General features: G+C 43.5%; 1 protein-coding gene across 4 annotated transcripts in view; it reads left to right on the top strand.

Annotated features, from left to right (window-relative positions):
* LIMCH1 (LIM and calponin homology domains 1) overlaps window positions 1-25,812 on the top strand; it is a 193,827-nt gene extending 168,015 nt beyond the window's left edge. For 3 of the 4 annotated variants that reach the window (XM_088658862.1, XM_088658859.1, XM_088658866.1), the window contains 16 exons: window positions 1,399-1,811; window positions 2,743-2,957; window positions 4,522-4,591; window positions 5,296-5,474; window positions 7,019-7,124; window positions 9,891-9,919; window positions 11,323-11,406; window positions 13,313-13,405; window positions 14,934-15,038; window positions 15,569-15,705; window positions 17,008-17,126; window positions 17,813-17,936; window positions 19,649-19,741; window positions 21,312-21,420; window positions 22,696-22,798; window positions 24,989-25,812. In XM_088658862.1, coding sequence (XP_088514988.1) covers window positions 1,399-1,811; window positions 2,743-2,957; window positions 4,522-4,591; window positions 5,296-5,474; window positions 7,019-7,124; window positions 9,891-9,919; window positions 11,323-11,406; window positions 13,313-13,405; window positions 14,934-15,038; window positions 15,569-15,705; window positions 17,008-17,126; window positions 17,813-17,936; window positions 19,649-19,741; window positions 21,312-21,420; window positions 22,696-22,798; window positions 24,989-25,014 — 2,005 coding nt within the window. In that variant the 3' untranslated portion in view covers window positions 25,015-25,812. The remainder of the gene's footprint in view (window positions 1-1,398; window positions 1,812-2,742; window positions 2,958-4,521; window positions 4,592-5,295; window positions 5,475-7,018; window positions 7,125-9,890; window positions 9,920-11,322; window positions 11,407-13,312; window positions 13,406-14,933; window positions 15,039-15,568; window positions 15,706-17,007; window positions 17,127-17,812; window positions 17,937-19,648; window positions 19,742-21,311; window positions 21,421-22,695; window positions 22,799-24,988) is intronic. The other variant, XM_088658871.1, reaches the window with a different exon arrangement.
* The last annotated feature ends 325 nt before the right edge of the window (window positions 25,813-26,137 follow it).

Raw genomic sequence — 26,137 nt, 5'->3', positions numbered from 1 at the left:
AGTGTTGCATTTATCGAAGCAGCAGCAAGGAGAACGCAGGCACAATACTCCTGGGTAGAAAATACAGAATATAGTTCTGAACACGTGCTCTAAGCTTAGACACATCCTTCCTCGTAGGTTACATGGCATGGAGAGAGAGGGGGAACAGGAAGAGAAACTTCACTTCCTCCCTTATTGGAGAAGAAGGTGTGTGACATAGCTGAGTCTAGCAATCCAGCTCTATTGTCTAATCCCTTCATGCACAAACAAGCACTCATGATCTCCGAGGAACAAAAAACTTCCCAGCTGTATTATTCTGCTGATGGATGAGGAGGGTTTTGCCACACATCCAATGGAGGTGTGTGTGGTAAAATATATGGTTCATGATCATCTGTTCATTATCTTTTGCATAATCAACAGATTCACACAGTAAAGCTTTTCCGGGTTGGTGCAACTTCAGGCCACAAGCATAGGCGCACCTGGGGAGGAGGGGGTTGCCTGTCTGAATCGCCCATCCATAGCGGGGGTTGTGTTTTTCACATAGAAAACTAGCATGTCAGGGTAAAATGTTCCACCTGATATTCTCCCCGCCATGATTGTTTTCTCTATGCAGGGAGTCTTTTATATGGCGAAGGAAAATAAAAAAATTCCTTCAGTAGCACCTTAAAGACCAACTAAGTTTTTATTTTGGTATGAGCTTTCGTGTGCATGCACACTTCTTCAGATACACTTGAAACAGAAGAGTCAGACCCTTATGCATATACAGAGGGTGGGTGGGTGGGAATGGGTGATGGGCTGATGGGAGTGGTAAACCTGTAGATGGCTGTTAACGACTGCTGATGACTGCAATTGGTCCTGCGGGGACCACTCCCATCAGCCCATCACCCATTCCCCCCCACCCCACCCACCCTCTGTATATACATAAGGGTCTGACTCTTCTGTTTCAAGTGTATCTGAAGAAATGTGCATGCACATGAAAGCTCATACCAAAATAAAAACTTAGTTGGTCTTTAAGGTGCTACTGAAGGAATTTTTTATTTTGCTTCGACTCACCAACACGGCTACCTACCTGTACCTTATATGGCGAAGGGTTGCATTCAAGCTAGGAAGTTTCTTACTGCAGTGGGAAGTGGTACAAGCTCGACTGACCTATGCTATAAAATGGCGCCAGCAATTAAGTTAGTTCAAGGGAACTGAGGCTGGATGTTACTTTGCCCAGACCTCTTGCAAAGCAGAAATGAGCAAGGCATCCGTTTTGTTTTTCTTTTGTTTTTTGCACACATGCTGACTTATTCAACTTACTCTGTATATTGTGTGTTTTATAACATGATTTTATGTCGTAGGCGCGGGTGTTGGGCGGTATACAAATTTATTTAATGACAATAATGATAGATACCCCTTTGCAACCTTGCTTAACAGAGAGAGGCGAGAGAGAGCTCTGCATGAAGCGTACAAGAATGCCAGGTCACGCGAGGAAGCGGATAATATTCTCCAGCAGTACATTGAGAGGTTCACCATTAGTGAAGCTGTCCTTGAGCGCTTGGAGATGCCAAAAATTCTGGAGAGAAGCCATTCAGCGGAGCCAAATTCATCATCCCTACCCAAGGACCCCAACCCCATGAGATACTTACGGCAGCAATCGCTCCCCGCCCCCAAGTACACTGCCAAGGTAGAGGCAACCATCGCTCCCGCCGGCGGGTCAGAAGCCAGCATCTCGACAGGCCGCACCTCTCCAAGCAAAGCATTTGTCTCGAAGGCTGTGCCTATGCTGACTGCCAAGCCTTACTCGCAACCCAAAAGCACACAGCAGGTGTTGAGAACCTTTAAGGTAGGTTGCGTTAGGTGAGTCAAAGGTAGCTCAGGAGAGAAAAAAGGGGAAGCTTTCAAGAATCCCATTTCAAATATGACAAAGGTCTTCATCATTATTTTTGCTGCTTTTGATAAAAGTAGATGAATTGATTGAAAATATTTTGGTAAATTGTGAGTCGTGCCCCAGTTGGGAACTTGCTTTCCTTCAGAGTAGTTGTTAATATGCACATGTGTGCTGATTTACTTGATGAGGATTTTTAGTTTTAAAATAAATTTTATTAGAGTTGATGAAGAGAAATGCAAAACTTATTCTCAAGTGTATTTTTTGTCCAACATTAAGTAAGATAAAACATGCCGGAAAAGAGATAGAGAAATAAGGGAAAAAAGAGATAGAAAAGAGCTTTCAAGAGGAAATAGAAAAGATAAAACTTCAGAGATTAAAGAACTTCTGATGCTTCAGTGTCTGTTGTACTCAGAGCAGACCTGCTGAAATTAAGGGACATGGCTAATCTGGGTCCCTTAATTTCTAACTCTGAGTGGAAGTCAGATAGATGCAAACTCAAATATTTCTTCAATCAGATTCCAGCCTGATCAAAGTATTTCTATTTATTTCACCTCTCCTGTTTGCCCTTACAAGCCAAAACAGTAGTCCCCTTCCCAGAATGCTTAAAATGTAAATTTTACAAGAGGGGAAGACAACAGAGGAGTGAGAGAATCAGAAGTGTCTGGGAAAGAATAATCGCACGTGGAATTGCACTAACGCAAATGGTTTGCGTGCTGTTGCTGTAACGCTGGCGGGAAGGGCACCCTAAAAGTCTGCTTCACTGCATCAGAAACACTGACGCCACAAAAAGAATTTTCATTTCTTTCTGCTGAGAAATAAATAAACCTTGCCTTGGGGCCTCTCCATTTTACGTTACCCACGTGGCTTTTGAAACTGTACCCTGCAGGTAGATGGAAAAGTCAGCATGAACGGGGAAGCTGTCAATGGAGTGGAAGAGGAACGAGAGAGAGAATGCACAACGTTAATATTTGCCCCTTCGCCAAGCCGATCGCCAAAGTCCAACAGTGTGGTGGACGGTTCCTCAGTGGAGGGGGAACAAAACAGCCCTAGCACCGAGCTTGTTCTAAAGCGACTCATCGAGCACAGCAAAGACAGAGCGCAGGCGGTGAGGACCATGCCATCCGATTGGCTGTACTTTGCAACGGGGGTGGGCTGAGGGGAGGAGCCCTTTCAGTCTCTCTCACACAGTGCATTTCAGGTGTCCTTCAAACCAATAGCATGCCATCAGTGGACTAGGGGACCAGGCTAGTCCCGTAAATGTTCCTGGTATTAAAGCATTAATGCCTGGCGCCTCCTTCCCAAAGCCCAGGAAGCTTCTGCCAGGCTTAAGGAGGGAGGCGAGATGCTCACACATGGCTCAGGAGGTCATGAAATCACTCTGCCCATTGCCCCAGCGAGTTGGCACCTCTGTCCTTGTTTCCCTAAAAAAATAAATAAATAAAAAATCACTGCATGCCACTACTTTAAACGCTTCTCCAGCCACATGGCAGCTTATTTGTCAGCAGATCCCACCAGCTGGGCCATATCCAATGCCACAGTTCTGCTGATGCAAGAGATTTCCATGGGCTCCGTGCAGGGGAACTGGGCAACCTTTACAGGGAGAATTGGAGACCCACAGGGAGAATTGGAGACCCAATGTTAATTACTCAGAATGGGCCAATGACTTGGGTCTTTTACGTGGGGTGTCGATGGGGGGGGAGAGCCTCTTTTCACATGGGTTAGATCATTTTTGAGATTTGAAAAGTAATGATTTATACGGCACTTACATTTTAACTGTATTGCTTTCTCGGTTTTTGTAAGATGCTCTTGGAAACTTGGTTGAGGTGTAGGATAATTATTGTTTTTTTACAAGGAAATAAAATTAGTGTAATTAAGGTCGTTTAGATGGAACCCTGGGCTACATGGGAGCCATTCACAGGGAATGTGATCCAATGAAGGGGTGAGGCTACCTGCCAGACAATGGCCAAACTGGTAAGCTTTGTATAGGCCACCTCTTAGTTCGGCTGGCCAATCAGCGCCGTCTGGGCCTCCACATAGGTGGGATAGATTCCAGCCTGAGTCGGCGGTCCTTGCTAGCCTCTTGTGAGATTAATAGAACTATGGCTTGTTTTTGTTTTTTAAGGCCAAATCAAAAGAATGGTTTCAAATTTTCTTCAAACGAACCAGAGTTAAGGGTAACCATAGTTTGTAATTTCATACAAAATGACAAACCATGGAGATTGGAGAAGCAAAAGTTTCCAAACTTCTCTTTCCAGTCACACAGGTGGAAGAGAGGAAAGGGCTATACAATATGCAAGCCCAGGGCTTACTGTGGCTCACGAGGGCTCAGTTGCATTGCTCTCAGTTACCGTTTCATGTGGCATGGAAACATGGTCAATATAAAAGTTTGGTACAGTATATTGTTCTGTGATGGAAAACCAAACAAAAGTTTGATGTTTTCTTCATTCCCATTTGCAAGTTGTTATTGCTGTTCAGCTCAATGACCCTTGCTGCGAAGCAGTCTAATTCAAGCTAGTGTGTAACTGCTCTAAAATAAGTGCCTTAATTAACATCCCGGCCACTCTGAATTGGAGGAGCAAATTATGCCTGTTGCATGATGAAAAAATGTGAAAGTTTGTATTTGTTCTGCCTGTGGATTGACAGTAATATACAGTAAATGTTCTCTGCAGGGCACCTTGATGGAAGAAGCTAAATCAATTAACCAAAATGAGAAAACCGATTCAGAAAGACTGTCTCCAGGTTTGTTGCTTTAAGGAATACAGTACTGTATTATATGAGTTTTTTGTCTCATACATGAACAGTGCCCTCTAGAGGTTTCATGAAAGAAAGCTAACTTATAATTAAGCATTCAGGTAGGTAGCCGTGTTGGTCTGACGCAGTAGAAATAAAAATAAAATAAATAAAAAAGTAATACTGCATCTTTTGAGTATATTGTCCAATTGTTTGGGACATTACTTTAGTCAACTTCATATTTTTAACCAGTGCTTTTCTTCTGGGAGGACGCAGGGCTACGCATACCCCTAAACATTTTGTGAATCTTAAGTCTGGCCTCATTGAGGGACAGTATTTCACTATGAGTAGGGAAATGAGTGTACCCCTAAACATTTTTTAAAGAAAAAAGCACTGTTTCTAACTGGCTAAAAGTTGTGGCCCTGTTTATTCTTTCTGTTTTCTAGAAATAGAGGCCATCGTCTACAATGGATTTTTCTTCTGCTGTGTGTCTACACACACATTTAGACATACAGCATGCAACAGTTACATAAAATCAGAATTAAAACAAAGCAGCAGTATATGTTCAGATAAACATTTCTGAATATATTTTCCGTGTGTCTTTTTATTGGATAATATTTTCAACGTTCTTGACATGAGGCTGGCACTTTTTTTTTGTCCTGATTTATTTTTGTTTGCTTTTCTCTTGTTCCCCACCCCCAATCCTGCTTCAGACCACAAGGAATTCAGCACAACCGTTTCCCGTGCCAGCCCTACTGTGGCCATGGCAGAGTTCTCTTCCGTCACGAACTCTTCCCTCAGTAATCATCGCAAGGAAATGGGCTCAAATGAGGAGCCGAAGAAACTTGAAAGGGGGCAACTGAAGGATGTAGAAGCACCAGTTATCCAGAAGGTAGCGTGATGCACTAAAACCTACAGTTGAGGATGAAGCTAGTCATGATGTTCGATGCATTGGTTAAAAACCACATCAGGGAATTCTTTTCTATTGGATAACAGGCATGAGGGGGGCTGGTTTTCACTGGGAGGGTCAATTCTTCTGTCCACTACCATAATCCCAATAAAAATCCCTCCTCCTGCACTCTGCTATTAGTCTGAAAACATATTCTTCTTTTCTGTGCTAATAGCATCCCAAGGGTGGTTTTCATCAAGATGAGAACAGCAGACCAAGCAGTGCTTCCCCTTCAGTTTCACTGCTCTTCAACAATACAAATGAGGGAAATTTCCCCCCTTGCAACACACTGCAGCAATAATAATAATAATAATAATAATAATAATAATAATAATAATAATAATAATATCCCACCCATCTGGCTGGATTGCTGCAGCCACTCTGGGCGGCTTCCAACACATATATAAAAGCCTAATAATATGTCAAACTTTAAAAACTTTCCTAAACAGGGCTGCCTTCAGATGTCTTCTAAAAGTCAGGTAGTTGTTTATTTCCTTGACATCTGGTGGGAGGCGTTCCACAGGGCGGGTGCCACAACCAAAAAGGCCCTCTGCCTAGTTCCCTGTAACCTCACTTCTCGCAGTGGAGATGCTCCTTCAGGTATACTGGGCCAAGGCCGTTTAGGGCTTTAATTAAAGGTCAGCACCAACACTTTGAATTGTGCTTGGAAACGTACTGGGAGCCAGTGTAAATCCTAGGACTGGTGTTATATGGTCCCGGTGGCCACTCCCAGTCACCAGTCTAGCTGCCGCTAGAGAATAGGGCCCATACGTAGCAATTATTATTATTATTAGTTCCTAATGACACGTTTTGCGTCTTGTCTAGACTTACCAGCAAAATGAAAGATAGAAAGCTGATTTACGTTTTACGTTTCCACCACGTGAAGATGGAATGTGCTCATCTTTCCCACGAGGAGATGTGTACCTTCATGGAAAAGGGTTCACACAAAAAGGGAGAGAAGAATTTTCTGTTAGTCAGTTCCAGCTTGCAAATAGATTTAGAAGATTAAAAAGCAAGCTTCATTTATGTATCTGCAGAGCTGGGGAATTAGTCTAATATATTCCTGTTCAGACAGATGTAGGACCGTAACTACACAGGAAGGAGGTGATAAGGGAATAATGCATTGTGAATTGTGTCAGCCAGTGCAAACAAACAAGCCAAAAAAAAATGTTTAGATGCCCTCATCTGTTTTCATAAACAAATTAAAGCAATTATATTCAGACAAGCTGTTTTGTGATTTCCATGTGTCTGACTTTAGGACTTCCAGTCACTTCGGTGCATCTGTTTGGTTAGAAAAAGCAGACCATATATTCTGCAATAAATAAATGCAAGTTAGGCAGAATACCCTGCTTACCTGATACAGCCTAGACTGTTTAATTAGTGCAACTAAGAAATCAATCGATAGGCAGTGCTAAAAAGGAGTGTCCATATTTTGTATTCTATTTTGTTGCCGTAGAACTGATTCTAGTCTTCAAAAATTGGCCTAGGTAGAGACTTTGGAAGCCCCTTTGCAAGATGGAGGCGTCATATTTCCACTTTTGAAGATAATCCCTGAGAGGAGCCAAGTGGTTTTGCAGAATTCTGCCCCGCAAGGTAAACAAAACAGGAAGTGGGGAGGGAGGAAGAAATAGGGGTGTAGTCTCAGCACATCCTTCAACATTTGCCAAAGGGGTAGAGGACAAGTCCGTAATATCATACCTTTGCTTTTAAAAAAAAAGGGGGGGGGACATGCTATGGCAGGCCTTTTGACCACACACACAACCTCTTCAATTCCCCTCTTCATGTCAGGAGCAAACGAACTGGGAAGTCTTCCGTTAACCACTGTTTTATTTTTCATCCAAACTGGGGAAACCATGGTTTTACAGCTTCAGAACAAGCCAGGATCACAAGGCAAGTTTAGAAGCTGGCTTAATACCCTGGCTTGTTCTAAAACTCTTTACGATAGTTTCTGAGTTTGAGGGGGAAACTATGGTTAATTGAGAACTGCTTGGTTTGTTGGTTCACTTGCTTGCCGGCTTTCATGAAGAAAGGAGTTGGTGTGCCTTATGTCGCCAAGTAGAATTCTCCCATGGCAGAATAAAGCTGAATCACAATGGGATTGTGATCTTCCAGCAGTCTGGAGGCACTGAACCAAGCTCACCCTTGCTCTGGTATTCTTAACCTCTGTTCAGAAGCAGAACAGGCAACCAGAAGTGGGAGGGCTGTCCCTGGAAAAGACTGCTACCTTTTCCTAGGACTGTTCCTTCACTGACAGCAGGAAGGTGGGAGGAGGAGACTGAAGTACTGTGTGAACAGGGACTGTAGAGTGCCTTCAGACCCTCGACAAGAAGCACCATGGAAACCATTTGTTTATTTATTATTTGTTCAATTTTCATTCTGCCCCTTCCTTCTGGGCCTAAGATGGGCTACATCATTCTGGGCCTACAAAATATTAGTGAAGCAGCCAAATCGCAATCAAAACAATCATGAGAGTAACACATCAAGGATACATGTTGCACTATGACAGTATTAGCTTTGCCATTTTCTAGTTGCTTTCAGACATGGAATCATGGACTTGTCCAGTTGGAAGGGACCCCGAGGGCCATCCAGTCCAACCCCCTGCAATGCAGGAATCTCAAATACATGACAGGTGGCCATCCAACCTCTGCTTAAAATCCCCCAAGGAAGCAGAGTCCACCACCTCTCGTAGGAGTCTGTTCCACTGTCAAACAGCTCTTACTGTCAGGAGGTTATTCCTGACATTTAGTTGGAATCTCCTTTCCTGTAACTTGAAGCCATTGGTTCAGGTTCTGGCCTCCAGGGCAGGAGAAAACAAGCTTGCTCCATCTCCCCTGGGACAGCCTTCGCTTGATCTCCATGGGAAGCTAGAACCAACCAGCCCACTTTAACAAGATTTGTTAATAATCTTCCTGAGTCTCTTGGCTACTCTCTGGTCTCTCCTTTCCTTTCACAGTGTTGTGTCTTTTGTTTTGTTCTGTTTTCCCCTGGCCTGCCATCCACTCTAGAGTCACCCAACAGCCCCAGCGTTCCGCTTAAGGTTCGGAACTCCTGGCGGCGCTACCAATTTTTCTCACAGTCAGGTAAAGTGTTGGCCTTGCCTGCCCTCTTGCTACACCGCATAGGTGTCTTCTAGAACGTGTCCAGAGCTAGTATCTCTGTCCATCCTCCTTGCTTTCGTAGAAAGCGCCTTTCCCAGTTGCGTAGTTGGCAAAGAGCTTGCCCTCGATGTATAACAGAGCATGCCATCATCTCCTTTGTAAACTCACTCCGAAATACCACTAAGCTGTCGAGATCAAAACCGTTTCACCCCAAATGGCAAGAGCTCTCTTGGTAACTGTGGTGCTGGAGTGACGTATTCCCTTTCCCCACATGGCTCAGCGTAGGGGGAAATAGAGCTTTAGATAGCATGCGGCATTCGGGTGTGGCCAAAAGCAGTAGCTGTTGGTAGCCAGCAGTAGCTTAGAACCTAAAGTTGACTTAATGCTTTCCTTTCTCTATCTGCATAGAGGTTGGTGGAGGGTCTGTCTTTCTACTTTATCAGGAGGTTTCTCTCTCAAAAAAGTTGCAGATTATTAAGGAAAGATTGGTAGAATCTTGATATCTTTTCCTACATGGATTCATCCTAAAGAGGTCGGTGTCAGGAATTGACAGAACTGGGCAACTGCTAAGCAGTCGAGTTACCTCTGACCCTGAGCCCATTGGCCTTGCTATTCATCCCCCTTACCTGTTGTTGCTGTCACCTGTCCTTTCCAAGCTCAGTGAGTGACAGAATCACAGAGAAAGGGCACTTATTCCACAGCACATTGGGCAAATAGGGATATATGGATCAGTCGGATTTCCAGCCTGTGCCGGTTTCTCATGAGTCCATTCACACCTTTGTTCTTTCGCATTTCTCCATCAATATGCTCATTTAGAAAGAGAGGGGAAGCCTGCACAAAGAATCACACTTTTTTTTGGTATGTCAGTTACCCCCCAAATGCTGATTTTTAAAATGTACTTCAGCATGTGTCTTGAGCTCAAATTTTGGAGAAGGGTGAAAACTGAAGACCTGCTTAATAGTGTAGGCAGTGTGAAATCCTTAAGCATCCCTAAGAGGGAGAGGGCAAGGGGGGGAGAAGGGAGCTGCAAGGAAGCAAAAGCCCATTCACGGAGATGAGGACATTTTGCCCAAGAACCTGCCCAAATCTGAGGTTAATGGCTGCAGTTTTCACGTGTCAGTTTTAAATGGTTAGCGTTGGAAACCCTTTCAAGGTTGGAGAGCAGGGTGTAAAAATACAAGTAAATAAATGATGCCTTTCAATTGAAAAATAAGCTGACGTTTTGCCATTTTTAATTGCAATTGTTCTTCTCTCCATGCAGCTGGCACTGATAACAGTGACAAATCAAATGTAAGTTATGGGGTTTGTTTTTTTTCTCTTGTGAAAAGTATCAAGATTAAGGATACGTGATTGGTTTTTTTTGTTTTGTTCCCAGATTTGATTGTGAATTACTTATGTGGTTGGCTTGCCCAAGCCTTAAATTAATTATTTTCAGCATTTTCCTTCCTTTCTGTGTGCCTAGAAAGCACAACATTTGGAATGTGTCAGAATCAAAAGCCTTCCCTGAGAAAGAAGAAAAGTGGAATGCTTTCTCCAGCCCTAATTAAGACACAGTTTTTAAAAATATTGTTGATGGCCAAACTACCGGTTCATGCAACTCTCAGTGCATCTTTCCATTTAATAAGCAGTTATTTTAAAAACGCAAATAGGATCAGTGGGAATTAATGGGATCAGGGCATTGTCACCAGTGGGGAATTCTCACAATACCACCTTCTGAGGAGGAATTTTCCACAAGAACGCAGCAAGGGAGGACAGGATTATATTTTCCCCTCCGTGCCTGTTCTCACCCTATTATCAGCTGCCCCCCCCAAAAAAAACTGATGCTGTTTACATTTTTTAAAATCTGCACATTAAATGCAAAGGTGCATTTGTATCGATTGGTCCCAGCACTCCTCTGTTGACGTAGACATATATGGGTCCACATCTTGACCAATGACAATGGGGCTAGTGGAAATTGCATTCTGGGCATATTTGTCCCCACGCTGGTTGCACACTCAGAAGCCAACTTCCATGGGTGGAACTTTCCTTGTCCCTTACTGGATAGAGATGATGTGTATGTATGAATATATTTGAGGAGTTTCCCCTCCCCTCGTATTTTCGCCATCTCCACATAGTCCAGTAATTTCAAAGTCCACTCCTCTATCGTTAGTACAATGGAACCTTGGTTTTCGAGCCTCTCGGAAGTCGAATGATTCGGAACCCGAACGCCGAAAACCTGGAAGTGAATGCTTCCGTTTTCGAACGCACCTCGGAAGTCGAATGCCTTCCAAGGCACATTTCTCCATTTCCCCAATGGGATTTGCCGACCGCCCATTTCGCCTCGGTTGTCGAACGTTTCGGAAGTCAAACGGCCTTCTGGAACAGATTACGTTTGACAACCAAAGTACCACTGCACTTCTTTCCATTTCTGTGCTTACAGGGTTCTGGAATGCGGTGGTGGCGTACATAAACAATTTAACCAACTTTTGGGGGACCTCTGTCCCTATTATTCCCAAAGGAAATGCTTCAGGCTTTTTTTGGGGTGTGTGTGTGTGACTATTTTAAACATCTTCTTCAGAATATATTTGGTTTTGTGGTGTGTGTGTGTGTGTGTGTGTGTGTTTCAAAGTAATAAACGTTGAAAGCAGTGTGGAACTTCTTGTTTTCTAGTATGTATTCCTTGCCTTTAACAGTACCCATCAACTTTATTTCAGCGTTTTGGTTGCTGGTCTTGGGACCCAGAGGAAGAGCGTAAGCGACAAGAACGATGGCAGCATGAACAGGAGCGTGTACTTCAGGTACCTCCCATCCTTACTTGTTTATTACATTTGTATCCTACCTGGTTTTTGAGGAGTGTACCATAGTGGCTTCTGAAATTTCTCCCAAGCCTACCTTTCCATAGTTGAGAAGTTTTCGTTAAAACTTGAGCCACATGTGCTTATTATTCACATAATCCTTTGACTCCCCATTCATCTAGAGACCCTGACTGGCTCCCAGATTTTTCCATGAAAGAGAAAATCATACAAAACTCTCAGCAGAAGTGCAACATAGTGGTGTTGATGATATGCATTTTAATGATACACATTTTAAAGGCTAGGCATAGGATGTTGGGAAGCGAATATTCATTAGTACGATTTGAAGGGTTCCTTTTTTAATTCAGAAAATGGGTGTTCATTGGGACTGGGTATATTTTTTAGAAAATAATTCCACTCTAGAACAATCAACTACTTGGCTAGTTGTCATCTTCTCCACTTAAGACCTTTATACATTGTCTGTTTATCTTATAAGCTGACATAGTTCTTCATCTTTCATTAAAATTTTACTGGCAGCAGTTTATCCTGATTAGATTACTGCCAAAGTCAATATATCTATGAACCTCAGTTAAACTCAGATGCAAACCTAGCCAAATGAAAATGTACATCCCATGTTTCCAAGTACAGTGGATTTTTTGTTAGTTCCCTCCCTCCCACCCACCTCTTCCTCCTCCTTCTTTGTCTTCTGTTTTATGGCTGAGAATGGATTTTGTTTCAGACAGCAAACAAAATTTGATCAGCTGCTAATCAAACATGTCATAGCCATGCTACCTTATGATTTGAGATGAATATAAATTGAAGGTTGAACCAGGGACTGTGAAACAATATTATCTAGCTTAGGGAGATTTCATTTTTTAATTTTAGTGGGTATTTCTAAAAGTTAGATGGTTTTCCTTACAGCACTGAGTCTTATCCTTTGCCCACACCAAAAGATCTCATAGAACTATAGCTGATGTTACAGTCATTGGGAGAGGAAGGACTAAGGCACTAAAACAGGCATCCCCAAACTGCGGCCCTCCAGATGTTTTGGCCTACAACTCCCATGATCCCTAGCTAACAGGACCAGTGGTCGGGGAAGATGGGAATTGTAGTCCAAAACATCTGGAGGGCCAAAGTTTGGGGATGCCTGCACTAAAACTTTGTGAAAAGTAAAGCAGAATGTTTCAGTTTTTTCATACCCGTGTACCAACTTTATCACTCACTTTTGCATCTATACTAGCACCCTCATACCCACAGTTTCCATGCTAAGAAACAAAGAAACAAAAAAATCAGTGTGGTTTTGAAATCAGCGCTTAAAATCAGTGCAATTTTGAAAGGTTCAGTCCACCATCTTGAATCCAAATAGTAGCCCATTTTATCCAAACATAGACCAAAACCTGCTACTTGATCTCAGAAACCATCCTGTAAAACTTGTTTACAATCTCATAAGAGGTGTCCGAATGCATAGCAAACAGACACGCAACTTTCTGAAACAAATAGTCAATGTTCACCCTGTATATCCTTCGCCTTCTCTGTTCTTTCTGTGGCAGTTTTTCTGCTTCCCCCCTTTTCCATGTTTCTCTTCGTCCCTCATTATACCATTGTAGTGTACTTTCCCCAACTCCCATTCCACATCTTTTAACGTAGGCCAATGAAATGTCAAAAACTGAACCAGGCATTATGGAAGAGGAAGGGTAGCAACTTCAGGGGGGGGGGGTATGTTAAATTTTATGGTTTTCCAAATATCTTTTTTATTGCTTTTTAGCTCTGAAGGAATCCTCGATTCTAGCGAGTTTTGCTGCTTCTTTTTTTGCTGATGAAAGTTCAGTTGCATTTCCAAATAAATATTCATTTGGAGCTCAATTTCCCTCCTCCCATAACAGTTAACAGCTTGTGTTGGAACTCTCTGCAGGAAAGGTATCAGAAAGAGCAGGACAAGTTGAAAGAAGAATGGGAAAAGGCACAAAAGGAAGTTGAAGAGGAGGAGCGAAAATACTATGAGGAGGTACGAAGACAGAGACGCAGCTTTGATATGGCTGTACCTGTATCATGGTGGCTGTAATACAGTGTTTAATTTGCCTTGTCCTTGGGTTGGGTTGTTTTTTGGGTGTGTGTGTTTTCCCCCCAGAATCATGGGGTCCTCAGAAGTCAACTAAGTCTTAACTCCTTGCTTAGAGCAGGATCCTGCAATACAGGATGCAACTAGAGCATCCCTGGCAGATGGCTGCCCCTAGCCTCTCCAGTGAAGGAGAGCCCACCACTCCTGAGTGTGGGGTGTATTATTACTAGAGCAGTCAAGTACAACATTTTCCTGTTGCCTAGAATGGACACACGAGGGGAATGTAGCTCCGGGCAGGGAGGACTTCCTGTCATACCTGCTCTGGAGCTTCCTCCCCCTGTGTGCGACCAGGTAGATGGGCGTGACCCTAGCTGACCAGATAAAAGGGTTGGCCACACAACCACCTCTCTCTTGGACTATCACTCTCCTGGCTCTTAGCCAGCGCATGGCTCAACCTTCACACAGGATGGAGCCCACAAGCAAAAAGTCTGAGGTGTAGCTCAGACTTCTTTTCACTTTAACCACAAGATAAAGCCTGCCTCCAGAAAAACTTTATTCTTGCTTTTAAAGAAGACTGTGTTGTGCTGTTATTATTTTAAGAGGGAAATGAAGGGGAAACTTAACAGGAACAAGCCAGACTGGACTGCTTAATTAAAGGATTCTAACGAATCCTTCCAATAAGTTGCAAAGGGAATGCACTCTGCTGTTTGCTCACTAGCATGAGTGAGGAGGGATAATATCAAAACACGATAAATTCTTTCCTACCTTCCTCAACATTCCCACGCTGAGGCAGTCCTGTTCCGCCGTTAAACAGCTTTTCCTGTTAAGAAGTTTATCCTACAGTTTAGCCGGCACCTACTTCCCTGCAGTTTTCCAGCCATTGGTTCTAGTCCAGCTCTTTAGCTGTCTTCCCACCCACCAAAGCTTCCAAGGTAAATATGACCCCCACTTCCCCGTAAGATCGGATTTTTTGCAATAAGGAAAGTGCACCTGGAAGTGTGGGTGCTTGCTTGGATGCTGTGTCACCCAGTCTCCTTGCAAATACATCAGAATGAATCCCCTTACCTAACTTGTAAGCTTCCCAAAGGCATTAGATTGGCTGCTGTTAGAAACAAAATGCTGGGCTATGAAATGGTATATGTACCTTTGTATATCCATGGAAATTTCTCAGCAGCAACAATTTAAAATAAATAAATAAATGCTGGATTATGATGGGGAGTTACATCCTTTGTTTTTCTGCCCAATTTTATTTTATTACATTTATTATTAAAACACATTATTTTATGAAATGTTCATTTGTATCTGACTTCCAGCCTCTTCCCTGTGGCTCTTCCCTGCATTCCGTTCCTCCCCAGGGAAAAATCGGGAAAGGGCACATTTGAGTCTTGTATCGCCTGGTTCCTAATGATGCAGCTGGGTTTTGTTGCCAAACTTTCACCATTTCGCTCTTCCGACATCCTTACCTCTCCTTTAGGAACGCAAGATCATTGAGGACACCGTGGTACCCTTCACAGTCACTTCGAGCTCTGCGGAACCCTTGTCCACGTCTTCCTCTGTGACAGATGGAAATGGGACTGTGGTGAGTTTGCTGGTGGAACGAGAGGGAAAATATGGGATGGCAAAAAAAGGGAGTCAGATCAGGGGTGTGTGGGGTGGTCTCTCCTTCATCCAAACTCCGCCAGCGCAGATGTTCAGGGATCTGGTTGCAGTCCCTGCTTTGAAAGCAACATTGAATTAAAATGCCTTGGGATTTAGCCTTCTCTTTGTGGAAAGAATCTTTGGAAGGCTGAGGATGAATGTGGGATGGAAGAATTATATAGCTATGTCTGAAATGAGAAGCTGGCCAAACAAGTTCAGATGTTGAGATAGCTGGAATTTGACAGTGATTTGGTGGGGCAGTAGTGTGGCATTGTTCAATGGGTGAAATCAAATGAAACTATAACACTATGGCACAACCTGTTGGAGGTGAAGAGGTAAAAAGTTTTAAAGACACTCTTTTTTTTACCATCTCTGTCAAATCCTGTAAATAACTTGGGTTTTTTTGTTAAATAAATAGGCTGTTCTTTTTTTTAAAAAAAAAATGAGTGTTTGCATCTCTATCTTTGGTAGAATATGGTGGACGTGAGCTACTCTGAAGAGGAAGATAAGCAAAAGGAGGATAGAACGCGGAAGAATTTATTTTCTGAGCAAGAGGGTGTTCCCTTTTCGAAAAGCAAAGAATATGAACCAGGGAAGGAAAATATGAGGTGTGTAAAAGAAATAACATTTCATGGGGTGTTTCTTCCCAAAGAATATATGCACAAACCGCTTGAGCCATCTTCCCACTAGGGAAGATACAGAAGTCTTATTTCAGATACGGAAGTTTTATTTTGGATATGACAGAGAAGCCCGGAAACAGGAAACAGTGATATGTATGTTTGCCCAACGTCACTGCCCTATCCTAAGATGCTCTGGCTGGGTTTCCCCAGCCACTCTGGGCGGCTCCCCGACAGAATGTTAAAAACACAATAAAACATCAAACATTAAAAACTTCCCTAAACAGGGCTGCCTTCAGATGTCTTCTAAAAGTCAGGTAGTTGTTTATTTCCTTGACATCTGATGGGAGGCGTTCCACAGGGCGGGTGCCACAACCGAGAAGGCCCTCTGCCTGGTTTCCTGTAACCTCGCAGTGAGAGAACCGCCAGAAGGCCCTCAGAGTTGGACCTCTATGTCCAGGCTGAACGATGAGGGTGGAGACGATCCTTCAGGTATACTGGACCAAGGCCTTTTAGGGCTTTAAAAGACAGCACAAATACTTTGAATTGTGCTCGGAAATGTAGTGGGAGCCAATGTAGGTCTTTCAGGACCAGTGTTATATACCCTGTTTCTCCTAAAATAAGACATACCCATAAAATAAGCCATAGCAGGATTTCTAAGCATTTGCGCAATATAAGCCAGGGTAGTCTTAGCTGCCACTCCCAGTCACCAGTCTAGCTGTTGCATTCTGGATTAGTTGTAGTTTCCGGGTCACCTTCAAAGGTAGCCCCACATAGAACGCATTGCTGTAATCCAAGCAAGAGATAACTAGAGCATGCCCCACTCTGGTGAGACAGTCTGCGGGCTGATAGGGTCTCAGCCTGCGTACCAGATGGAGCTGGTAAACAGCTGCCCTGGACACAGAATTGACTTGCGCCTCCATGGACAGCTGTGAGTCCAAAATGGCTCCCAGGCTGTGCACCTGGTCCTTCAGGGGACAAGTTACCCCATTCAGGACCAGGGAGTCCCCCACACCAGCCCGCCCCTTGTCCCCCCAAAACAGTACTTCTGTCTTGTCAGGATTCGACCTGATAATATCACTAGTTGGTTTTCATGTACAAAACAGCTGCCACCAGGGCTAAGAACGAACAGATTTTCATATCATCTCAAATGCAATACTTTATCATAGGAAAAGTGTGCTGCAAAATCAAAGCTACCTGAACCTCCCCAACTGTGGCATCATCAAGCCTAATTTGAAATGCGATTATGAAATTGCTTCATGTTGTTCCTACCTTTTAATGTTTGTTTATCAGCACTGTAAATAAAGAAGAATATATAGGAACCAGTAAACAGAGAGGAAATGAGCAAGTCCCACAGATGTCCAGGACAGAACGTCTACAGCCCACTGAGATGACTTTGCCACTGTGCCAGGGTACGTGAAGGCTTTTTAAATCTCTTTACAAAACAACTCTCTCCTAACTACCGTAGTTGAAACTACATTTGCCGTGAAAATAAAATCTACCATTCTCCTTTCTGGTATTGCATGTATTGTTACATTTAGAGGAGATTGAAAGAATTAGAATACTATGAGTTGTTTTGTGCAGAATCCAACCCCTTTATACAATGTGGGGTTTAAAAGAAAAAGAAACCACTGCTCAGAAATTATCTTTGGAGAACTTTCAACATAGCCTTCACAATAAGAGAGCTTCCAGGCTCTTATTGCTATTTCACTTGTGGAATTCAATCTATGAAATTCAGCTTCCACGTTTAAAGTGAATTTGGTAGATAACAAATGTGCTTGCAAAATAAGCCAGACACCTTGTGATAAGGAAAGTGAGAAGAAATGCTCTGGGTGTGTATATGAATGACGCTTGCTTGAGGGAATGTCCTGTAACCTCCCTGGAAACAAATCTCTCAATAAAGAGGTTTTCTGGAAGTGTAAAAGGCTCAAGAAATGACCCTCTCCATGCTTGACAACCATAGCAATATAGCTATATGTCTTTTTCAGAGCTTTATGGTGTCTTTTTTTTGGGGGGGGTGCGTATTCAGAAATGTCCCCTGTCAAACAACCCCTTTATTATGCAAGTGTTTGCCTAATTTGAATCTCTCTCTCTCCAGATGTCACGTGGAATCAGCAGTTATTAACTAAACAGAGTCCACGTGTTTCAGACACGAAACAGAAAAACTTTCCATCGGAACATAATTTAGGTCTGCCGGTCAGTTCCGCAAGAGAAATAAGGAGGTAGGTAACAGAGTTGTAAACACTAACAGGACTGGCTTAAAGGTTTGTCAGTTAAAATTAGAAACTTATTTACAATGATAAGGAATCTCAAAGTAAAAGGAAAGGTAGATGGGGGAATGAGAAACACAGATGAAATTATAATTGGAAGTTAGAAAGTCAGTTGGGTTAGGAAGGATGGGGGAGAAGTCGTTGACTCGAGAGAGTCAGAATATAGGTAATGTAAAGATATGTAAAATCACACGGTGTTTTTTGATAATGAAACGCCAATAAATATAATAATAATAATAATAATAATAATAATAATAATAATAATAATAATAATAAGGAGGTAGGTAACCAAGGCTTTCTTGACTTAATTGGCATAGTATGAGATCATGATACCACAGACCACACTGAGACAGAGACCCCAGGGAAGAGAAAGAGGTTGCCTTAAGTTTCACGTTTGACCCTTCCCTAAGCGAGAACAAGAAGTAAGCCACCCTGTGAAGGGAGTGTGACATCTAGGGGTAGACCGTAGAAATGATGGGCCATGTAGTAAAATGTTCCTGGACTGTACAACTTCAGAGCGTGGAGCAGTGGGGAGAGGAGCATGACATGACTGGAGCCTCTTGGGCTTGCCGATCAGAAGGTCGGCGGTTCGAATCCCCGTGGTGGGGTGAACTCCCCCTGCTCTGCCCCAGCTCCTGCCAACCTAGCAGTTTGAAAGCACACCAGTGCAGGTAGATAAATAGGTACCGCTGCAGTGGGAAGGTAGACGGCATTTCTGTGCGCTCTGGTTTCCATCATGGTGTCCAATTGCACCATAAGTGGTTTAGTCATGCTGGCCACATGACCCGGAAAATTGTCTGTGGACAAACGCCTCGGCCTGAAAGTGGAGATGAGCACCACACCCCATAGTCGAATTTGACAGGACTGAACTGTACAGGGACTCTTCACCTTTACTTTTCCCCTTATTATCATTATGAGTTACGTAATTAAATGCTTCTCGCCTGCGGAATACTAGCCATGCTTTTGTCCTACAATGGTAATTCTGACTATACAAGGAGGCATTTTTTTTACCCAGGGAGCCATTCAGAGTTGCGACTCCCCTGCTTCCATTTGAAGAAACCATGTGCAAGAAGAGTTCACCACAAGATACAGGGAGAGAGGTTCTTATCCAGCCTCCAAAGCCACTCAGGCCTGCAGCATGAATCCTCACTCTTGTCAATGCACCAGCCCTGCCTGAGGCAGCAGAATGGCTTCCTAGAGGCTGCTCAGTGCCTGAGGCTCAGTGCCATTTCCTGCCCCATTAGGATCCCTCCTTACTCTCTGTTTGTGGGGCTGGACTTAGAATCATAGAGTTGGAAGAGACCACAAGGGCCATCCAGTCCAACCCCCTGCCAAGCAGGAAACACCATCAAAGCATTCTTGACATATGCCTGTCAAGCCTCTGCTTAAAGACCTCCAAAGAAGGAGACTCCACCACACTCCTTGGTAGCAAATTCCACTGCCAAACAGCTCTTACTGTCAGGAAGTTCTTCCTAATGTTTAGGTGGAATCTTCTTTCTTGTAGCTTGAATCCATTGCTCCGTGTCCGCTTCTCTGGAGCAGCAGAAAACAACCTTTCTCCCTCCTCTATATGACATCCTTTTATATATTTGAACATGGCTATCATATCACCCCTTGCATTTCCAAAGCTTCACCAGTTCCCTCCTGTTTTGTTTCTGTTTCAGGGCAGGCTGTCGAGAGAGCTCTGAAGCTGGGCGATCATCGTCATCACCCTGTTCTCCTACAACTCAAAGACAGTCACCCAACAGGTACAAAAGGTCAATAAGGATTTTCACAAGCTAATGAGCTGCTTTACAGAGTTATTGTTTCAGCTAAAACTTCCTAACTGGTGAGCGCAGTTTTTGAGGCGTACGAGTGGTGGCATAGATTAAGACGTTCCCAAAAGTATTGTATCACCCTGGAAAATATCTAGGTGCTGCTTCTACAGATACTGGGAGGTTGTTCGAATGCCATGTGGAGTGGAGGCAAAACATGAAGGAGATAGTTGTCTTAGGTGCAGGACGTCAGTTTGCATTTCTTAGTGCAGAAAGTATTGATCTGATGTGTAGAAATCTTTCCTATTCTACTTAATTCAAGAGGTTTCTGGAAGCTTCTAGAAGCTTCTCTGTGTGAAAGAAACAAGCAGAAGGTTCTTGATGTTTGGCTTATTCCTTCAGAGAAGCTGAGTACAGCTGGCTTAAACTAGTTCTCTTATCTTTTCTGTCATAGCCTCTTTCTATCTCTTTTCCTTCTGGTGTGGTGTTCTGTACATAGCATGCTTAGTGTTAAGGTTTAGACTTATTATAAGTTATTGTAAGTTTAAGTTAAGTCTGCTGCAACTGGATTTCTTATGGACAGTGCCAATCCTGAATGTACAGTGGTACCTCGGTTTAAGAACAGTCTGGTTTGAGAACGATTTGGTTTACAAACTCCGCAAAACCGGAAAGTGTCTTGGTTTGAGAACTTTACCTCAGTCTAAGAACGGAATCCGAACAGTGGAAGGGCACTGGCGGCGGGAGGCCTCATTAGGGAAAGGGTGGCTCAGTTTAAGGCCGGCTTCAGATTAAGAACGGACTTCCAGAACGGAGTAAGTTCGTAAACCAAGGTACCACTGTATTGGATTTGTGACCATTATGCTCATTTGCCTTCAGTAGCAGTAAAGCTATGCTGGATGAAATACAATTGCCTCTGGCCTGGGGTTTTTGTTTTTTGTTTTAATCCTGAAATGAGTTTAAGTTGTTACTTTGCTAACTATACATTGGAATCTACTCTGGATCAATACTGAGTACAATTTCAATGGCACAGGATCCTATCAAAGCACCACAAATATGGAGCACATCCACATGGCGCTTGCCTTAGAGGAATAACTCATGCTGTAGCTATGATGATTGTAGTCCTGTGGGTTTCTCAGCCAGAAACAGTTCCTTCCTGTGCCATCCAGTTGACAGAGAACTGGAATGAACTGCGGTGCAGTATGTTCATTGTCCAATGGGCTGCTCTGGTGAAGATGCCTCTCTTTTCCAGGGGATGTGCTACCCTTGCCAACCACATAATGTCACCTTAGTACAGTACAGTGTTTCTCAAAATGTAGGAGACATTCTCTCACACCTTTGGGGTGTGAGAGACCCTCAGCGGCTGGATGCCCTGCTTGGCCATGAATGGTTTGAGCACTCGCTAGGTCCTCAACGCTTTGGCTAGCTGGAGGACAAACCAGCTTTTTCAGGGCAGCGGCAGGTTTCCTCCTGTGCCAAACAAACATCAGCTTTGTGAGTGAGAGGGTTTTCATGGGGGGCACAGCATGGGAGGAAATGTTTAAATCTGCTTTTGTCGTTTGTTTATTTCTTTTAGGTCTGTCAGTGGGAAGAAACTCTGCTCTAGCTGCGGACAGCCTCTCGGGAAAGGCGCTGCCATGATTATTGAAACACTCGGTCTTTATTTCCATATTCAGTGCTTCAGGGTAGGATTCCTCAGTAATGTATTCTTCCTAAAGGATGGCCTGCCTGTTGTCTTTTGCATAGTAACTCCCTTCAGCACAGTTGGGAGGTTTAGTGCAACTTGCCTTGCAGGTGCTTATACCTTCTGTTTCTTTCTGGTGCTGGACGCTTGGGGTGCTGTGTCATCCCGAGCCATCTATGTGGCAAGCTACTCCAAACAATGCAGCCACTAGAAATCCTCCTGCTTTGATGTCAGGCTTCAGGGAATCCAATCCCTCCCACAGTGGCAGCCAAGAAGCAGATAAACAATAAAAGTTCTTACCAAGCAATTTATTCAATTATTCACAGAGAGCAATGAAGGAAGGCAGTCTCCCTAAGATAATGGCATTGCTCCAAGTAAAGTCCCACTCCCTCCATCTCTCCTATTCTACATCAACCCTGCACCGGCTAATCTGAGCTTTCTGCCTCTGAGCTCTCTGTTCTAATACCCTCAATGCACGCCAGTTCCTGGAAGAGGGGGTGGTCAGGATTGCTTTCCAAAGACACTGAGTCTGTCAGCTGTCTCTCCCCTGGTGCTTCTTCTTCTTCTTCTTCTTCTTCTTCCTGCTGTTCCTCTCCCAATATTTCCCAGCTTCTCCCCTCTGCAGCCTCTGAACTGTGCCCTTCTGCAAACCACTGTTCTAAATCTATACTGTCCTCCTGTTCTCCGGAAGGTTCAGGAGAAGGGGGGGCAGTCTCCACCGTTCCTCCTCAGTCCAGCCCCTGACATCTGGAGACAATGTGAAGATGTGGCGAGGAACTATGGAAAGAATTTTTCTCTTTTTAACCCAAATAAAGATGCACAGCCAGATGGCGTATCCACACCACTTACTTCAGCTATCATTTAATTTCTAGGGAATTCTGGGAACAGTAATCATGTGATAGGGAGTAAGGGAAGGGATATGTCAGAGTAAAAACTCTCACCAAAGTACAGATCCCAGGATTCTTGGTGGATGGGCACCATGACAATTAACCTGGTTTAAAAGCAACATAGTTTGGTTGTTGTTGTTGTTGTTGTTGCTGTTGTTCCTCCCTGCCCATCTGGCTGGGTTTCCCCAGCCACTCTGGGCAGCCTACAGCATATATCCCAATGAATGTATTGTTGTTGTTTAGTCGTGTCCGGCTCTTCGTGACCCCTTGGATCATAGCACTCCAGGCACTCCTGTCTTCCACTGCCTCCCGCAGTTTGGTCAGACTCATGTTTGTAGCTTGAATGTATTATTTAACATTAATTATATCCATTCTTTGTCAATAAATAGTGTGGAATCTGCAAGGGACAACTTGGAGATGCAGCAAGTGGAACAGATGTCCGGATTAGAAGTGGTCTTCTCAACTGCAATGATTGTTACATCCGATCCAGAAGTAAGTACCGGGGACTGGTCTCAACGTGATATTTATTGTGCGTGTGTGTGTGGTTTTTTTCCAACACCACATACTACATTAGCCTTGCATATATGCCCAGGGCCTATGCCACCCCACAAAAAACATTTACTACCTCACTTGCCAACGCATACCGGTTGAGAGAAATCATTTGTGCCGTATCAGTTGCCTGAAAGATGTGTGCAAACAAACAAAAGTGCCCTGAGGCAATTTACACAACCCTCTTGTGCACACTAACTCAGAAGTAAGTCGCACTGTGGCTAGTGGGTTTACTTCATGGTGAGGGTGCCTCAAGGCCTTGCATGATTCCCCTTGGAGAAAATGCAATTCTTTCCCTGAGATCAGTGGGACTTAAAAGTGCCTAATTATGGCTTGATCCAGCCCTACCTCACATTTTAATAAAACTGACCAGATGTAGGCAATTAGCACTCGTCACATGTGAATGGGCAAGTGGTTATTTACAAGTGCGTCCAACATATAATCTTGTAATCTTGTTGAAACGGTATACTTTTCTTATTCATCCATTCATTCATTCCATTTATATGCCACCTTTCCTTCAAGGAAATATGGTTCTTTCTCCCTGGCTTCTGCCTGCCCCAGACCCCCATTTTATTCCACAGCGATCCAATGAGGTAGATTCAGGTAGGTAGGTAGCTGTGTTGGTCTGACACGGTCGAAATAAATAAAAAACTGTCCAGTAGCACCTTAGAGACCAACTAAGTTTGTTCTGGGTATTAGTGTGCATGCACACAAAAGCTTATACCCAGAACAAACTTAGTTGGTCTCTAAGGTGCTACGGGACAGGGTTTTTTTTTATTTCCAATGAGGTAGGTTAGGCTGAGAGAATATGATGGGCTCAAGGTCACTCTGTGAATCTCATCCTTTGTCTCCTCAGTCCTGGTCTGACACTCATTACCGCACCACAATGAGCAGTGATCTTTGCCAAGGGTTACTTTGAGATTGTAGGTTTCACCTCCCAATCTTTTTCCTGGTTAGTCGTACTGAAAGCTGAAATAATCTAGAACTGTGCAACCAACAGTACTAAATGCTAGAGCTAACGTGATATTAAGAGGCTGATCGCAGTAAAATAAAATACTACCATTGGCACGTAGAAGAGGGGAGGCTGGCATGTTTTGTGAACCCACAAGATACCCGTAGCTGCAGGAAGGTTGCAGTCTTGATATTCCACCATTGTGAGTTTGTAAACTGGCTCTGGAGCAAAGGCTGTGGGGAATGGCAGAAGAACCCGCTCTGATTCCTTTCAAAATTCAGTGCAAAAGGCCAGGAACGGACAGAGGCTGTTCCTGCCTCTCTGCATTCACCTGTTTGCACTGATCTTTCAGCACCGCCTAGCTCATTTGCAAATTTAGCAGAAGGCAGTCTGTCCCAACTGGCTCAGAGGGTACGGCTGCTCACATTCCATGATGCATGCTTTGAGTAAAGAAAGGAACCACAACAGATGTACCTCTCCTCTTTCCGAGGAAGAGAAATTGTGTTGTTATAAAGAGAAAGAAGCTGCTTCTTGCGCTGGGAAACAATTCCACATCCTGAAAGGCAGAGGGCACTGTTGTATAGTTTCACAGTCAATTTGTACAAGGGAGTCACACATTTTTGGCAGGAACTGTGGTAGATATGAAATGAACGATGGATAAATTATCATTTAGATGTGTGGCTTTAATTACTTTAATCCCACATTCTCCTTTGACTTTGAATCTAACTGCTATAGCCTGTTCTGCGAAAGGGTGGACAGAAAATAGACGGCGATTTGACAGAAAACCACATTCCCGTTTCCAGTTGCTGACTACTGCTGAGATTTTTGCAATGCTAAGGAAATGCTGGTGTGCTCACTTAGTGGGGAGCCATGCACAAGAAAGGAAAAGTGGGAGAGGGGTGTTGATCGCTCCTCATCTCTCAACCCTGGTTGAGTCACTGCATATAAAGCACATCGCTTCTCCCAAAGAATCCTGGGAAATGTAGTTTATCCATCTCAGAGCCTCAATTCCAGCACCCCCTTTAAATGCACACAGCCATATCAGCCTCTCTTTGGCTGTTTAAGATTGGAAATACAGAAGGAAGGAGGTCTTAGGATGCTTGTACACAAAAAATACATTGCAGTTGCTTCGTTGCTTAAGGCGCTTTCACTTTTTCTACCCGTTTTTGTCTTAATTATAGCCGCTGGTCAGCCCACGACTTTGTGACATGGAGTTCAGTATTGCGTGCAAATGTGTCCTCCAAGAAGGATTGTCACTGCTGTTCTGTTCCTGGGGCTGCTTCGGGACAATCACTTGTAAGAGCTTATATCCACGGACTTGATAGCTCTCATCTCATCTTTGCAAGGCAGGCACAAAAGGCTACATCGGCTACTTTCCAATGCAATACATTACCCCCCCTCCCTTCTTAATTCACTTACATTACATGTATGAAGTTCATCTCTGGACTTTCAGCTCCTTTTCCCCTCTCGCGGGAGCGTGCGTGTTCCATATTATCAGTTACGTTTGGTTTCCGAATCTGCTCTTATGAAAGTACAGTAGCAAGGAAATAAAGATGCAATAAACCTGTCCTGTTTTGAATACGACTAGGAACTGAGAATGTTAAGTTTACACTACTTTTTGTAGATGTTCTATAATATGCCAATGTATAAATCTAATTAGTTGCATTTGAAGAAGAAGAAAATTTAAACAGCATGACAGAAAGCAGTTTTTTTTCCTGTTTTGTTTCTGAAGTGGTAACTTTTTTATATATATACAAAGACACTAGTTTGATCCAAACATCCTGTAATTCTGAAACATTTTACTATATTACTTTCAGTGGAAGTCAGGAATTGCGTGAGCAAGTTAATGTATGTTCAATCCTACACCCATGGACCTGGGAATAGGGCCTACTGAACTCAGTGGGGTTTACTTCTGAGTAGACATGCCTAGGATTGGGTTGACAGTCATGCAATCTGTTGTGTGCATAAAATGATGTTTCTTGTAATAACAAACTATTTTACCGAATGAAGTGTTTTCTCTAAGCTTAAATAATACATGCATTCGAGGTTGTAGAAATACCCAACAGGGTTGGTCGACCAGCAGCCCATGAGATGAATCTGCTTTCTGGAGCAGTTTACCAGCCACTGGTAGCTGTACCCAATTTTAATCGAGATGTGCCCAGTTTGACTTAGATGCAGGGGGGAAGTTGGTTCCTAAATCATCATCTAGCCCAACCTTCGATGCTGCTCCATGAAGATGTGACATTATTTCTCTCCCTTGGTGCTGGTATGTAATGGCCCGTCTATGCCTCAGCACATGTGTACCATAATTGTGAAAGTGAAAGTGTTGC

The sequence above is a fragment of the Zootoca vivipara genome, chromosome Z1, assembly GCF_965207765.1.
Source record: "Zootoca vivipara chromosome Z1, rZooViv2.hap1.1, whole genome shotgun sequence".
Taxonomy (NCBI): Eukaryota; Metazoa; Chordata; class Lepidosauria; order Squamata; family Lacertidae; genus Zootoca; species Zootoca vivipara.
The sequence above is the reverse complement of the archived record's forward strand: the minus strand, read 5'-3'. Positions and strand labels throughout refer to the sequence as shown.